At 40.3% G+C, this 17,283-nt stretch overlaps 1 protein-coding gene across 2 annotated transcripts in view; it reads right to left on the reverse strand.

Annotated features, from left to right (window-relative positions):
* Positions 1-17,283, reverse strand: part of AOAH (acyloxyacyl hydrolase) — a 207,417-nt gene that overhangs the window by 74,870 nt on the left and 115,264 nt on the right. For both annotated transcript variants that reach the window (XM_050785510.1, XM_050785509.1), the window contains exon 12: positions 10,469-10,560. In XM_050785510.1, the coding sequence (XP_050641467.1) occupies positions 10,469-10,560 (92 nt within the window). The remainder of the gene's footprint in view (positions 1-10,468; positions 10,561-17,283) is intronic.

Here is a 17,283-nt window from a genome sequence, read left to right on the forward strand (position 1 = left end):
TGTATTAGGGTAAACATTAAACTGTGATAAAATGGAGACATTTAAGGCTGTGGATGCTTATACACCTGAAAAGGTTAGTTGTGACATAGCAGATGGTTTTAATGACCTAAACAGCATTTCTCAAAGGATATTCTGTGAAACACCAGTTTCTTTGAATTTTTCTCATAAAACACACTTACGAATTCTACATCGTTCTGTGGTCAAATAAGTTTAGGAAATGTTTTATATATTTTTGAATATTTTATACTTTTTTGAGGATATACAATGCTTTTTGGCATAGTGAAGGCTATAATAAGACTTATACCAAATAAACTTGTTTCCCTTTATTTAAATTAACATTTCCAAAACTTGTTTGACTTAACACGTCTTTTAAGAAATGTGTGTTAGTACCGTTTAACATCTTGTGGAACTCATATTTCATAGAAGAGTTTATGAAGAATATTGATGAATTATCTCTGTGATCTGTATTTAAGTATTGAGGTGGCCTAAAAGTCTCAAGTTCAGTCAGTTACAATGATTCCACTAGAGAAATTTGTAGAGTGTTCATTTACTTTGATTAATCTGGGTCGTAAAGTTGTATCATTCTGGGCAAAAATTCACATCAAGGTTTGACTTATCATTAGCCAAATTCACTTCTTAGCAAATCTCCTCTTTGTTTCATTTTTTCCACTTGGCTACTGAATTGATGTTTCTTTTAAATTCATTTTCTCCTATTTGTTGATTACATATGGATAATATTTTAATGTTAATTGTGTGATTTAATATTTTAATTAATTTTGCTAATATCTTGCAGAATACTTATTATAGGACACACTTAGAATTCCAAGGGTTTAAGTGACACTGATTTATTTTTACATATCACATCATGCAGTTCCTAATTCAGCTATACTCCTTTGCCTTTGTCCTTACCATTTCCCCCAAAAGGCTAATCCCAACAAATCTTATTTGATTTAGACAATCTGAGAAAATGCACATGAAGGAGGTTTGCAGATTGTAAAGCACTCTACAAGGGCAAACTGATATCCTTATGAGTTGGTTTAGCAGTTCTTTTATTGAGCGCCTGCCATGTGTCATGTACTGTGCCAGGTAAGAGGGCTACAAAATGAAGTCACCTGATTCCCACACTCAGGATGCTCAGAGTCTGGGCATGGGAAGGTGGAGCGTGAGACAATTAGTAAACAGGTATTATAAGTGAGGTGACATTGGCATTGTAGGACATGATAGGATCTCAGAAAATAATCATCCAGTTAGATGGGGGTCAGTATGAAGGGGCTGTCTGGAGGGGTATAAAAAAGAAACATAGCTGAAGACAGAGAGGCTGGGGGATGATCCCTGAGGGGTAGGTGCTGCAGCATGGGCAGAGGGCAACATGCTGTCTAGGACAGAGACAGAGGATAGGACAGAGACAACGGGTGATGCCTATGAAAAGATGCTCAAACTCACTAGTAATCAGGAGGTTACAAGTGAGAACAACAATACAATGATGTTACAGTGGAAAAAATTAAGAAGATGAACAATATCCACTACTGGCCAGGGTGTAGGAAAACAAATATTCTCATATACTAATTGTGGGAATATAAATTGGTATAGCCCTTTTGGAGGCCTTAATAAAATTAAAAATGTAAACATTTGGATCCCATAAATTTTTCTTAAGAAATCCTCACACATATTCCAAAGAGTCAGTACAAAATGCTCATTGCAGCATTTTGAAGAGTAATGAGACTCTGGATATAAGTTGGATGTCTACCTGTAGGAGAGAAAAACAACCATACTATGAAACACTACGCAGTATTGGATAAGAAGGAAAAGAGCTCCAAGAAGTATTGTTAAAGTGGAGCACTGATTTACAGTATGTTATATACAATATGATAGCCTTTATGGAAAAATCCGAACAAAGTGTTCATTTCTTCACGTACAAATGAAAATACACAGAAAGGGCCTGGACGGAATCACACTAAACTGATCACAGGGCTTTCTTCTAAGAAAGGGAGTAAAACTGGGGACCAAAAGTGGGGACTTCGGCGTTTACTTTATACACATTAATATTTTTTGTAAAATGAAAATATATTCATATTTTGAGTAATTAATAATGAAAATTTAAAAATAAATAGGGAAAAGGGGAAGTCATTGCAGGTGAAGGGATTTGTCAATATATGGCAGGGAGAGTCCCTCCACCAGGATCCACCGTGTCTACAGATGGTCCTTCTTGCCCAAGGATGGTGCCTCCTTATGCCTGGGTCCCATCCCTTCTTGCCTTCCCTAGACCTCATTCTTTCCTTCATTCCCTTTCTCTGCCTTTTGGGTCATCCTATCAATACAAGTATGCTGCAGGATTTTCCATTTTAACACGTCTTCCGGATCTATTATTCCCTTGCTGCTATTGCCCCATTTCTCTGAAGCAAAACCCATTAAAAGTTGTGCATGCTCACCCATGCTGAAGTCATCACCTCCTGAACCCATTCTCTCCAATCAGGCTTCCAGCTTCGCCCCACTGAAATGCTTCTGCTCCAGGTCTCTCCATGTCCCTGTCTTGCACACCCAGTGGTCATTCTCAGCTCTCATCTTCCCCTGCCTCCCCCAGCATTTGGCTGATGGTCTCTTCTCATTTGGACACACTTTCTTTCCTTGACCTCCAGGACTCTAAGCCCTTCCAGTTTTCTTTCTACTTTCAGGGTTGTTCCTTTTCAATCTTCTCTGCCCAGATCTCTAAATGCTAGCATCCCCTAGCCTCTCTGTCTTCAGCTATGTTTCCTTTTTATACTTACTCCTTAGAACAAAAGCTCTCAAACTTTTGCTCTCAGGACCACTTCACACTCTTAAAATTATTGAAGACCTCAGAGAGCTTTTGCTTATGTGAGTTAAAGCTATCAATGTTTATCACATTAGGTATTAAAATTGGGAAATTTAAATGTACATTTCATTATCAGTTCATTTTAGATTATTATAATAAACATGTCAACATGTCACTTTTTTTCTGAAAACAAATATGTTTTCCAAAACTCTCCAAGGATGGCATTGTTTTACATTTTTGCAAATATCTTTAATGTCTGGCTTAATAGAAGACAGCTAGAGTCATGTGCTTCTGCATTCAGTCTGTTATGATGTTTTGGCGAGAGTATATTAAGAAAATCTAGTTTTGGCCGGGCTCAGTGGCTCACACCTATAATCCCAGCACTTTGGGAGGCCGAGGTGGGTGGATTGCCTGAGCTCAGGAGTTCGTGACCAGCCTGGGCAACATGGTGAAACTCTGTCTCTACTAAAATCCAAAAACTTAGCTGGGTGTGGCGGCGTGTGTCTGTAGTCCCAGCTACTCGGGAGGCTGAGACAGGAGAATCGCTTGAACCTGGGAGGCAGAGGTTGCAGTGAGCAGAAATCACACCACTGCACTCCAGCCTGGGCAATAGAGCGAGACTCCGTCTCAAAAAAAAAAAAAAAAAAAAAAAAAAAAAAGGAAAGAAAATCTGGTTTTATATACACATGTAGTTGGAAAAGGGAGGAGCACTTCAGTATCCTTTTTAGATAACTATGGATAGCTGTCTTTGATTCTACACAAGAATTCGACAAGTAGTAGTTTCTTAAAGATTGATTAGTTGCAAGGTGGAATCTGAAATTATATCAACGATCTTTTACACTTGTTACATTAAAATGCATTGGTCTGTCTTGCACTTTTAATGAATCTTTTACCAATGCATTATCTAAATCATACACTAATATTTAGAAAATATTGGTTCCTGAGTTATCAAGATATTCCAAATGTTGATACATTTAATGCTATAGTATAAAAAAAATCATTTTTGTTAATATTGCTACATATCACATTAGAAGAGTCTTAGACTATTAGGAAACTGTCAAGTTCACACTAGAAGATGGAAATTTTTCAAAATTCAAGTATTTTCTTTGAAAACTCAAATTTTATGATTTTCAACCAATACTGTCAATTATTTTCCTTGAAACTACAAGCTCATTTCATTCATTTTAGATAAAATATCTGCCATATATCCAAGTCTGAAAAACCATGCTTTGTTATCAAGTAATTTTTCAGCAAAAATGGTGTTCCATGAAAAGTTAACTCAGCTCTCATCTCGCCTACACAAGTGCTTTTCCCCAAGACAGCCATCATACTTTGTTAATTTATTATACAATACAAATGTTTTATGCATATTTCATATTTCATCAGATTAAATTATTTTAAAATCAATTTAATAAAATTAATAATGTTTTTTCTGCTTTGTACTATGTGACATTTTTAAGGGAGGATGTTCCCCTCTTGTTTTAAACTGGGAGTGTGTGGAGGTGAAGAACACAGTGACTACTAATAGAGTTTGGTGCCAGCACTTGATTCACGCTAATGTGTCAACAGTTCTACCTACCATTGCTTTTGTACCATCTGTACAAATGGCTACATAGTGAAAAGCCAAATACTGTTTTAGTATTGCTGTGAAAGTAGTTTTTTACTTGTGGACCCCTTCAGAGGGTTGTAGCGACCCCACAGGGGTCCATGGACCACACTTGGAGAACTGCTGCTATGGACACTATCCCACTCCAGTCAGCCTCACCCAACTTCAGAGGACCACCTCTCTGGTTAATTATTTGTTTTGCAAAGTATAATTATAACAGGGCTAATCATCTGCAATTATATCACATGTAATTTGCGAATAATGGATTTAATAAGGTTATTAAGCCCATTAGTGTTTAGTACTTACGTGTCCTTTTTCGAAACATGAAATTAGGTTAGCAAATTTTAGCTGCAATTCCCTACTCTCCAATTATCTGGCTTTACTGCCCCAAGTGACTTGGTTCAGTGTTGTCACACTGCTTTTCAAAATTATTCTCTCATATAACATCTATTGGGTAGGAGAGAGTAGATAACCTTTAACGCTTCGATTCCAGGACATCTCTCACTAAAGATGTGTTTAAATGCCCCTGAAGAGCATTATTGTGCCACTTATAACAATGGCTTTGTCTGAGCATTTGCTACATCTTTGGTTCAATATGCCAAATTTAAGCTGGAGGCAGAGGGAGCAACATTTAATCTAGAAAATGTCATCTGGTTTGCACTCATTTTTGCTAATTACAGATCTCAGTCTTATTTCTCCAGCTTGGTGTGATAATTTTGGTAGCTGCTTTTGGTTATTTTGGCCTTCATTGCTTTTTATGATGAATTTTAACTTTTTACTTTTTTGAAAAAGCTCTGATTGTTGCCCTGTTTTTCATCCTTATCCTTGGCCTGCAGAACCCTACTGACTGGACTGACTCCTGGCCCCACCTTCAGAACAAGGGGATATGAACAGCCAGAAATGCTCAGTTTAGATATGTTGGGTAAGGTGGCTATTTTTGTTAAGGTTTTAGATGCCTGTTTTCCTCTTTTGGGTTTGCTGGAAAGATATAGTAAACATAAAGGACAATAATGGAGTCCCACGTTTATTTACCAGCCTGTCAAGCACTCAATATCACACAACACAGGGCTTACTGTGCATGAGACTGCACTATGCCACAGGCTATATACCTTGGCCAAACACTGTTCCAAGAACATCAGGCTCTGACCCATAAAATTAGCCATATCTTGTCTCAAGGTACAGACTAGTTAAGGAGTGGGTAGCAGAAGCAGGATCATCTCTCTTGAGCAATTTTCCTCAGTACTTCTAAACCAAGTAGCATCATGAAGTAGCATCATGTTGCCCAATAACCATGCCCAGTGAGCGTGGGAGAGAACTTCAGAGATCATCTAGTCCAACTCAACTTGAGCACATAAATGAGGTTGAGGAATGCTAAATGTTCCACCTGGAATAACACAGAATGAGCATCCTTATAACTGAAAATACAGACTTCCTTTCACTCTATCATGCCTACTCTGGGATTTTAAATGCTGCTTTCGAATGAGAAGTCCTTCCTTCTTGTAAACATTTTGGTATTGTTTCCCATCTTTCTACATGTGGTATTAGATCTTTGGCTTCTTTAATGTAAGCAGGATTTTCCTGTTATATGAATTGCTTTGGAAAGTGATCTGAACATGAAGTACTATTTTTAATTTTAATTTTTTTTAACTTTTTTATTTTTACTTTTTTAAAGACAGGGTCTGGTTCTGTTGTCCAGGTTGGAGTACAGTGGCATGATCATAGCTCACAGCAATCTCAGCAGTCTCAAACTCCTGGGCTCAAGCAATCTTCCCATCTCAGCCTCCTGAGTAGCTAGGACTACAAGTACATGCCACCATGCCAGGCTAATTAAACAAACATTTTTTTTAGAGATGAGGTCGTGCTATGTTGCTCAAGCTGATCTCAAACTCCTGGCCTCCAGTAATCTTCCCACCTCAGATGCCCAGTAGCTATTTTGAATCTTTTAAAAATACTTTTTTCTTCCTATTTACAGTTATACTGCTCTATTGCCAAGCTCTTAACCCCCACAGACCTTTTTTTCTGCTCTTGACCTACTCAATTCCTTCCTGAATCACACTGAAGAAAAATCCCAATTTTTTTTTTAAGGGATATCACTTATTGAATTTTCTGAAGCCCAAGACTCAAGAAAACAGGTTTTGTTAACATCAACTCAACTGAAAGAACTAAAGGTTTGTAAAGCTAAGGGGTTATGTTTGTAATTAATGCATGCATATAATTTCAATTAAAGTTGTCTTATGAAGGGGATAATAAATTTTGAGAGGACAAAGAGCATAAACAAAGAATGAAAGGGAAGGAGCCATTTTCTCTCCTGATGCTTTCACAAGGTACATTTTCCAAGAACGCTGTTGATACCCATAGCAGAAGGCTGATCATGATGGTAGCCAGCACATTCTGGAGATCCAGTTGAATAGAGAAATCCACTAATTCTGTGGATAAGTATTTGGATTCAAGGGACATGTGCCCAAAATGCCCACAGGAGCTGTATACACCTCTCAGAAGTGCTGCTTCTGGGTCAACATTCTTTTCATTTTCCTGATTCCACAAGACGAGGACCTCCATCATATGCTAATCTCTTTGACATTTTATATACTTTATAACTTTTTATTCCTTTAATAAGGAGATTGGCCTAGCACAGATTATCTGCAGGCATAATTTATACAATGATATATGGATAGTTTAGCTGTAACTACTGCTGGGAAGGACATAGCAAATGGCGATCCTAGGCATGCAGTGTCATGCTGCCTCTGTTTCTGCTTAATGGGGGAATCCATTGCAACTCAGATTCCAAACAGAGAATTTCCCTTTCCATCAAAAGGAGTTAGTATATTCTTCTCCACTCCAGCTGAGTGGCAGTGAACACAGGCACAGTACACAGAAACAGCTGGCAAAAAAGAGCATTCTGAGAGGAACAGCTAGGGAGCTTGGGGTCCCACAAACACAAAGAAAGAAAAGTTCCTGCAGGGAGGTGAACAACCAGCTACAGTGTGTGCCTCGTCAGAAATATAACAGGTAAGGGCAGGACTTAGAGTCAACACTAAGGAAGTTGCTTCAGTAGACTATGCGTTTTTTGTAAGTAGTAATAGAGAACTGAATACAAAAAGGTACTAGGTCAATAAAGACTAGCTCAGGATAGAGATGATTTTCATATAAGCCATACCTAGATGATCACTTACTTTGTGAGATGGCGTCAGAATTTCTCCGCATAATGCTTATGAGTTAGAAACCATTCATGTCTGAAGACTCTCAACTTTTCCTCTTCCCCTTACCCCATTATCATGCTTGATGGAAGATCCTGTCTGCCTGCTGGGCACTGATCAGGATGATGAGTAGAAACTTCTGCAAGATTGGAGAGCTAGTGGGATTTTACACTGATAAGGGAGTAAACCCCTGGTGGGAGGACAGAACAGATGCAGAAAGGAAGAGGGAGCTTTCCCTCTCATCTCCCAACAGAAACTAAGAACAACCGAACAGAGTCTGGGAGCAGGAGCTAAGTGTGGGTCAAGTTTCGGGGAAGTTTAGATTTAGGAAATGCAGGGCAACTACTGGTGTGTGCGAGCTGTAAGTGGAAAGAAATGAGGAAACACATTTTTATCTGTTTGCTGGGCATGGTGAGTGGATTCCTCTTTCATTCCTTGAGTGACTCCAGTAAAGATTTAAACTACCTGGAAATTAATTTTAAATATCAGATTGGTATTTCTTTTATGGCAACTTCATGGGGCCAAAAGGTAGTTGAGGTTTATAGAGTCAATATGTAAAAATTTAAGCTTTCATTAAAGGCACAGTAAACTGTTCATTGTTTATACCTAACTAATTCTTTTTGTTATTGTCATAAAAGCCTTGATCGAGAGAAAATTCCAGGTACTTTTATTGAGAGATGACTAGACTGGGTGGAGGGCACTTAAACATATCTATTTTTTTCTTTTCTGATGTTGACATCTGGGGGATGACCAAGGTTCTCTCTCCCATAAACCTGCTTTGGCTGGGTTATCTCTGGATGTGTTCCAGGTAAAGACAACAGAGGCTGTAGCAGAGGGAAGAGGGGACTGAGGCTGGGGCTCAGGAGGTTCCAGATGTCTGGGCTTATGGGGACCCTAAGGAGGCATATGATGGGTCAGTGAAACAGGGCAGGCCACACCTCCACATGGGGAAGACTTCTTTGGTTCTTAGTCATTTCTCCATCCCATAGCTATGTTCTCACACAGAGTACAATGGTTAGAGTGAGCCATGTTCCCACGCAAAGAATAAAAACAACACAAAGTTTGGGAGTTGTGGGCTAGAAGCATTCTTGCTCCCCAAATTATGGGAGGCAAGAACATGTCTTTGTTATGATATGACATAAGGTTCCGTGAAAACAGACCCTACCACTCTTGGCTGAGCAACCTTGGTCAAGATTCTTGTTCTGTCTATTTGCTCTTGGATCTCTCAACCACAAATGCAGAGACTAATACCCCCTACCTCACAAGGAGGTTAAATGAGAGAATATCTATACAACACTCAGTAAATGCTTGGCATATAGTTACTTCTTACTTCTCAAAGGTTACTTCCTACTATCCCTATTAGTAAGTATTTTAGTATTTTTACACTAATGACAAGGACTAGCCTTTAAAAAAAAAAAACATGATTAAGTTTGAAAAGGTGTAACTACACTGGAAAACACATCTCCTTGACTTTCCCTATATTCACAGGTTATTTCTCTGTCAATATGAGTACGTTTCCCTGAAGGTCAGTTATCTTCCTAATTTCTTCTATACCCCTTTTATCACCCCAGTCTCCCATGCGTTACCCCCCAAAGGAAGTGACTGTTGATCACTTCCATGAACTCTTTTTCCTCGGAACCCCATGGCTCTGTGGGAGACCTGTCATTGCTATATCTCCCTTGCATTACCATTATTTGTTCACTTGTCTCATCTGCCTTAATTGCAATTGACTACAAAGATGGGACAAGCCTTATTTACCTTTAAATGAACACCTGTAACATATGTGCCTGGTTAGGTGGTAAGTATTTAAGAAATATTTTTAAAGCAGATGAGTAAAAATCATCAAATAAATTATTCATGGCATGCGATGTCCTTTGTTCATCAGAATAATTGCTTGTTAAAATAATTAATGTCTGTCCCTTGGGGGCGTTCCTGTTCCTTACAGATTTGGGTAAATCACGCCCCATGTACACTTGCCCTCCTCACAGTTCTCATGGCTTATCTCATGGTGCTTTCCAGCCTTCTGGCGTTGTTGCCTGAGTCAGAGAGGGGCTTTCTAGCTGGTTCTGTCCTGCCTTTAGACCTAAAATCAAAGCTCTACCCTTTCTTCTTTTTTACACATGGAAGCCATTCATTTGCCATCTTCCTTGTGCTTATTAACTGTCATAAATGTTTAGGGGATGTTTGGAGAGAAATTACTTCTCATATCTGTGACATTCTACCATTCAAATACTAACCAGGCCCTGCTTACCTTCCAGAGATCAGACAAGATCTGGTGTGTTCAGGGTGGGATGGCCATAGACTCATATCTGTGACTTTCTACCATGTTAGGGACACTTGCCAAGTTTCACCAGCATCACAGGTGTCCTTGCCAAGTGTGGGCTCTGGGAAGCAGACCTCAGGCCTTAACACCAAGGCATATGTAGTGAATTGGGTTTGTGTGTCACTCAAACTCACCAGGCCTGTTCTCTACAAATCTGGGGCATTAAAGCCAGGATGATTCTAGGACCTTGAGAAGTGCCAATTAGCTTCAGCCATTATCTTTATAAATACTAATTTCTGAGAACAAATAATCAAGTAAACTTTGTTTTTCCTTGAATCAGAAAATTTCAGTGATGTGTTCAGTATATTCCATCAGAAGTAAACTATGGAACTCTACCCCTACTCTGCCCATAGCAGGAATATGCTTTTCTTTCCAGCACTGCTAAAATGCAATTTGCATTACATCCTACTGTATGGTGGATGAATTCAAGTTCATGTTCTAAAAGCAGTTCCTAATAATTCTCGTTTCAACATCTTGGGAGCAACTCCCATCTCTTGTTCTTTCTTTACACAGATGTATTGAAATGTCTGAGGGCATGCAAAGACCCTTACCCAACAGTGGAGTCCAGAAATCCTGTAACACCAGAGAGTTGGGGCCAGTCGAGCTCATCGGTAAGGGCTGTTGGTAGATTGATGAAAGAGTTCTAAGGAAAACAATAAAGTAGCAATTATCAAAATGGTCATTTATTTCCTAAAGGTAGTAAGAAAATTCATGGCCTGAGCATCGCTCTCTGTCTGTCCGCCTCCCACTCTCAATCTCTCTTTTTAAGGGCTTTTGGTATTCAAGGCAGATGCCTCTAACCTTCAGCTTCATCAGGGAAGTCACAATGATCAGCACTACCCTTGACCTGTCTTCTACTCAGCTCTTGCAAAACATGCAGGACATTTGGCATCTCAAGCACTTGGGAGGGATGCTTTAGCAGACTGATCTTCCCACTCTTACATTTTCTGAGATTTTCTCCATTTTGCAGTTTAGGCCATCAGAAAGTCAATCATCTGAAAAGTAATTAATCTGAAAAATAATGCCCAATCCCTCAGAAAAAAAAAATGCCTTCCCTGGGTTCAAAGCTATGGCCTTAAGGCATTAAGGTGGTGCCCTCTGACCTTCCTGGGGGTCTCAGACATTTTAGAGAATCTAACTGTGGTTCCTTTCCCCACAAAAATGCACATGTATTTAACCTGGCCTGTGATTTCAGGAGGCTCACGGATCCCCTGCAACTCCTGCACAATTTGTCAAGAACTCCTGATACAAAGTGTTGACAAAAATAGGATTCATTTGAACCACATTTCTATGGCTTGTGCAAAATCAACAAAGAAAAATGTGATGAGCTACAACCTTGTATTGTTCTTTTTATGAGTGACTTCTGGGACTAATCTCCCCTGTGGTCTAATTTTTAGAAAAAGCGTATCTAAATTGGTATGTTTGGAATAGGGCTGCCAGATTTAGCAAATAAAAATAAAGGGTGCCAGGCAGGTGCTGTGGCTCGTGCCAGTAATCCCAGCACTTTGGGAGGATTGCTTGAGCCTACGAGTTTGAAACCAGCCTGGGCAACATAGGTAAAATTGGTTTCTACAAAAAATAACAAATTAGCTAGGTATGATGGCATGTGCCTGTGGTCCCAGCTTCATGGGAGGCTGAGACAGGAGGATTGCTTGAGCCCAGGATGTCAAGGCTGCAGTGAACCATGATCACACCACTGTACTCCAGCCTGGGCAACAGAGTAAGACTGTCTCAAAAATAGATAAATACATACATAAATAATAAAGGATGCCCAGTTAAGTTTGAATTTCAGGCAAACAAGGAATAATTTTTTGGATTAGTATGTCTCATGCAATGGTTGGAATATACTTATACTTGAAAAATTTGTTGTTTATCCTAAATTCAAATTTGACCGAGTATCTCGTATTTTATCTGGGCATCTTTCTTTGGATAAAACCTTTAAAAGCCAATATTCCTTTTTTGCCTTCACTGACAGGAAGCCTCCATGAATGGCTGCAAGAAGCCTCTGTATTTCTCAATATTGAAAATCCATGTTCCCTTTGGGTAAACGTGAAAACCTTGAGTCCTCCTTTAATGCTATTTTAAAATTTAAAATATATTAAAGTATATCTAAAGACAAGCATGTCAAAGCAATTGTAGTTTTAGCACAATTTTCCAAATGGCACATGCCCCTGATCTCCTGCTTTTTTCCTCATCCATGAAGATCCCTCTCCTAAAGAGACTCTGATGCTAGAGGCTGTGAGGGAAAGAAAAGCCATTAACCCCTTGAAAATATGTCTTTACTGTTCTTTCTTATTGCAAGGTAGTACATGGGTTTGTTTTAGAAATGCAAACATAATCACTTACAATGCAGAAATGAAAGCCCCCCATCACCTTCCCCTAAGAGATAACTCTAGTGAGATAACCATGGTTAACAATTTGTGTCGTGTATAGGACAGTTTATATGTGAAATCTACCACAAATCTTTAAACTGGGAAAAACTCAATCCTCCTACTTTCAGAGAGATAGAGAATGAGAACTCAAAATAAATAAAATGCAAATTTATATTTCTTAATTGTGGACTGTTATGGGTTGAGTTATGTTTCTCAAAAAGATGTGTTGAAGTCTTCACCCCACCTCCCACCTCAGAATGTAACCTTGTTTGGAGTTGTTGCAGATGTAACTAGTTAAGAAGAGGTCACACTGGAATAAGATGGGCCCCCTATGACTGGTCCTTATAAAACAGGAGGAAGAGACAGAAACGAAGACACGGGGGGGAAGGCCACGCAACGGTGGAGGCAGAGATTTGAATGATGCTTCTGCAATCCAGTTAATGGCAAAGATTGCCAGCTGTCACCAGAAGCTGGAAGAGAGGCATGGAATAAATGTTTTCACAGACTGCCAAGAAGGAACTAACCCTGCTGACATCTTGATCTCAGACTTCCAGCCTCCAGAATTCGGGGACAATCCATTTATGGTGCTTCCAGCCACCCAGCCTGTGGAACTTTTATATGGCAGCCAAGGAAACTAATACGTGGCTTGAATTGGACAATATGCTTGTTGCTTTTGTTATTCAAAGGACTAAGACATGAACCCCTTTACTGTGTTTACTTTCAAAATAATTCTTAGAACAAACAAATGTGTTCAAAAGCAGCAGTCATCCTGTGATATCCTGTATATTTTCTGCAGGTCTCTGAGCTTCCTCTGCTCCTCCTTCTTCAATTGCCTCCTCCTTCCACACATGCCATGAAACCTCCATCCTTATTCTTATCCTAAGTGTGATTTCCAGCACAGTTGGGGCTGGAAGAGGGAGGAGATGGTCAGGAAGTATGGCGTCCTGGGATGCACTTGTATTAATGATGATTTATCCTCTTTAAAGAACCAGAAACAACCCCATGGAAAGAAAGCTCCCAGTAAATCTTGGAGGACCATGCAGTCTCAGTGACCGGTACTCTGTCACCCCTTAGCATTCAGCACCCACCATTTTCTGCTCAAAACTCCACCATTACTGTGACTCAGTTATTCTGCTTGGGTTTCTATTTCTCCTGCCACTATAAAGCAAAACTTTTCTCTGTGTTTTATCTTATTTTTCCCTACATCTTTCTGCTTACAATGTGTGTTTACTGTAGGATTTGAGAATATTCAATTCTGCCAGACAAGACAAGAAAAACAAATAGAATGGATGAAACTCACAAGATATGTTAAGCAGAGATAGTGAGTAAGCAAGTGGCTTGTGAGATGCAGGCAGAATTTATGAGCTGTGTTGAGTCAGTAACCTGCAAAACACGTTGAAATGTACAAGAATGATAGTTCTTTTCCGCCCCACTCCCTCACCTTTTTCTCTGTCATCTGTGCAATGGTAACTCCAGACTTGGGAAACTGGATGAGGAACTAGGTTTCTGATTCTGTCTGGGTCTGCTCTCCCTTTCACAGGAAGGAGTTAGACAAGAACTATGCAGGCATAGAGATACCCTCTGTAGCCTGGCACACTAAGGGAGGGGTAAATAATTCTGAAGTGTGCCAGCAAAGTAGAGAAAGGGCTTTGCTCTAGAAATCAGGTGATCTGTCTTCTATGTCTAGCTCTACAAATACAGAGAAGAAACACAAATCAAGAAAACTCCATGATTGGCTCTGACACCACTGGAAATAGGTTCCGTACCCACTGTAGCCCTCATTCTCAGTCAGGGGTGGGTGATGAAGTTCTTGTCTTCAGTGGCGGAAGACGGGATGTTGAGAGGAGGGGTAGGGTAGGTGGGAAAACGGCAGGCAATCCTGTCTTGGGAAGTGGAATCTCCATGTTCCTAACGTTCTCCAAGCTCAGTTCTCTCTGGATCAATCTGAAGAAATGGGGCTCAGCTACCTGGGAGATTCCTGGAATCCTTGCTGATATCTTGGAAACCACAGTCAGCCTTGGAATCATCCCCAACAGGATTTCAGCTGGAGTGGACAGTGGCTGGTGCTGAATCACAACTGGGGCCAGGGTAAGTTTGCATTCCTCAGCGGGAGCCCTGGAAGGCCCAGGCAGACCAGCTGCATAGGTTTATCCTGGTCATTCAATTAGCTTCAAAATATAGCAAGCCTGTGCTTTCCTGGTTGAATGTTTTAGACTTCACTTCTGATGTTAAGCCAAGGTTTTACTGTCATTAGTGTGCAAACTTGGGGAAGATGTATTTCAGTTTCAGTATCTCCAACGGCTATAGAAATATCACCTTATTTACTTCAGCAAGACTGTGGGGAAGACCAAAAGACAGTCAGAAGCAGGTTGACAAGTCAGAGCCCTACTATGTGAAGCATCATGTTTAGGGCAGACCACCTAGTGTCCCTTTCCAAGTGAACTGTCCCAGGTTTAAGAGGAGTGATATTTATTTGCCAGATAATATAAAAGGTTTGAGCAGACCAATAGAAGTAAATTTGGTAGATAAAAATGAAAAGCAGTGGCTATTAATAGCAAATGTTTTATAGACCCTAGCAAAAAGAGAATGTTTAAGTCCTATCACATTAAACACTAAAAGCTTTATTCATGCAACATTATATCCAAGATATTTCAGGCATTTGAGGCAGGAGGAATGCAAATTAAGATTTTCCTCATCAACTCCTGGTTATTCCTTTTGAGCATTTATGTTCTTAGGAAACTCGTTTTAAATGTACCTTAAATGTACATATGTGGAAAAGACTGAATATTTACCAAGAAAAATTTTCCAAACTTAAAGAGCATGAGCAACCTAGTGAGTGTTAGATCACTACCGCATTGCTTCAAAATTTCTTCTGACCTTTATCAATGATAGATATTTATTTTTATGGCATAGTTGGCACGTGTATACTATTTTGTGTAATATTTCATTTAACGTTTCCCTGTGCGTGGGTAGGTGTGTGCGTATTTCCATGCATCGACAAAGCCCACTGGTTCCCATTTTTTATGGATATTTAGTAAATACAATAATTTGAATTTGGTAATATTTTAAGCCCTAACTTCAGCAAGCAATTGATGTTCTTAAAGCTTTGTTGCATGGGAGAAAGAGAGTAATGACACCAATCCCTCATTCATCTGATTCTGCCAGTCTTCCAGCAAAACAGGCAGTATCCTCAGTGCCTTCCTTCACTGTTTATATTTGGGCTCTCTCCATCCTGCACTGCTGTGGACGATCTGCACAGTATATTCCCTTTTCTATTACACGTACCTGCATTAGACCTGAATTGATTATTTTCAAACAGTACAAAGTCACGTGGAGGAATCTAAGTAACCACTGTTGGAAAAAGATGAAAAATGTCATCACCAGTTAAATAAGCATTGTTTTATCCATTCCCCAGAATTAAAATCTCAAAGCACATGAGGAATTGTTACTTTACCAAAAAAAAAAAAAAAGAAAATAGCTCTTGGGTTGGTATTTTTAATAATGCTGGAGAGTTTCAAGGCCCGGGAATCAGAGACAAGGACTACCTCCTTAACGTTGGGACCATAGGTCTCCCAGTTCCACTAGCTGGCTTCTCGGCTCCTCCTCCATCTGTCCTGCAGTGGTGCCTGCAGAAGGTAAGCAGGGTTCCTCCTGCTTTCTGTCTCTCAGTCCCACCGTGCCACCACACCACCTCCCATCTGCTCAGGTCCCCACCCCTCCCATCACCTTAGTGCCTTTATTGTGGGAACACCACATTATGCAACTTTCTGAGCCTTCCTTGGCCCTCACACACACTTTCCTGCCCGACTCCCATTTCTGTAGCCTCTGCTACATGAATCTGTCCTATAAATAAATGTCTACTTATTTACGATGCTTGGATGTGCTGTTTCCTAGATAACTTGCATTAAGCCAGAGTGGGGAAGGGAACTAATTCTGGGTTCCCCTTATATGCCAGGCACTGAGACAGGAAACTTGCACAAATTGTTCAATTCAATGACACAACTCTATGAGGCAGCCTTCCTCCCTCCTCTCCTCTCTCTCTCCCTTCTACAAACACTTTAGAGCAACTAACATGTATCAGATTGGATATTCCCTCTAATAAAGAATAAGTACTCATACCTCAGACAAACAGCAGCAAATTAAATGACCAACCCTTATGGTAAATAGCAGTTTATACCCAGGTTCTGGTGAAACAAGAAAGGGAGAGGCTTCCCATAGCCCACTTGTATCTGCTCCTTGCTTTGCCCCCAAGCTGCCAAATCCCATAAAATGACAAAATGGGCCAAGCTGGGCTAGACAGTCCTTGAACATGAGGCTTCCTGGTTGCCTGTTTAGGGGGTAGTCTCCTAGATACTGCTTTGGGTGAAAAGTTCTGAAGTGCACAGATGATTTGAGAGCTGCCGCCATCTTTTCCTTCTGTCTTTCTCTTGTATGGAGGCCGTGTCTAATTTATGAAGAGTGGAGAATGAATATTTTGGGGACAAATACGGAAACCATATGTGACCCTACACAGAAACCCACACACACCCTACTCTTCTGCACCCAGGGCCTGTCTGGCCTGACACATCCCGGGGAAAGGCCCCCAGGGAGATGGCACACACCACTGCTCTGGAGGTCTGTCTTCCAGTGGGGCCTGGCAGATGAAGTTCTGGGAGAATGTAGACAGGATACATCATCTGGTTTCTGCCTCTGTCATCTCAGGCTTAACTGGATTAGGTAGCACAGTTCTCATAAACTAAGGATTTAATATAGACAACTTCAAGAAAGTAATTTAACTCTGTGCATTTGATTTGTAAACCATATAATCTCCCTTGCAGTGAGATGAGTCTCATATTGAGGGAAAGTCCCTGTGGCCCTATGATTCATTACACACACAGAGGCACACAGAGGAAAACAGGGGTGGAGAGAGGGGGAAGGGGAAGGGGAGGGGAGAGGGAGAAACATCAGGCACCAGACTGTGCTGGGCACTCTGTTGGACATCATCCCAGGCAGCC

This window comes from Macaca thibetana, chromosome 3 (assembly GCF_024542745.1).
Source record: "Macaca thibetana thibetana isolate TM-01 chromosome 3, ASM2454274v1, whole genome shotgun sequence".
In the NCBI taxonomy this organism is placed as follows: domain Eukaryota; kingdom Metazoa; phylum Chordata; class Mammalia; order Primates; family Cercopithecidae; genus Macaca; species Macaca thibetana.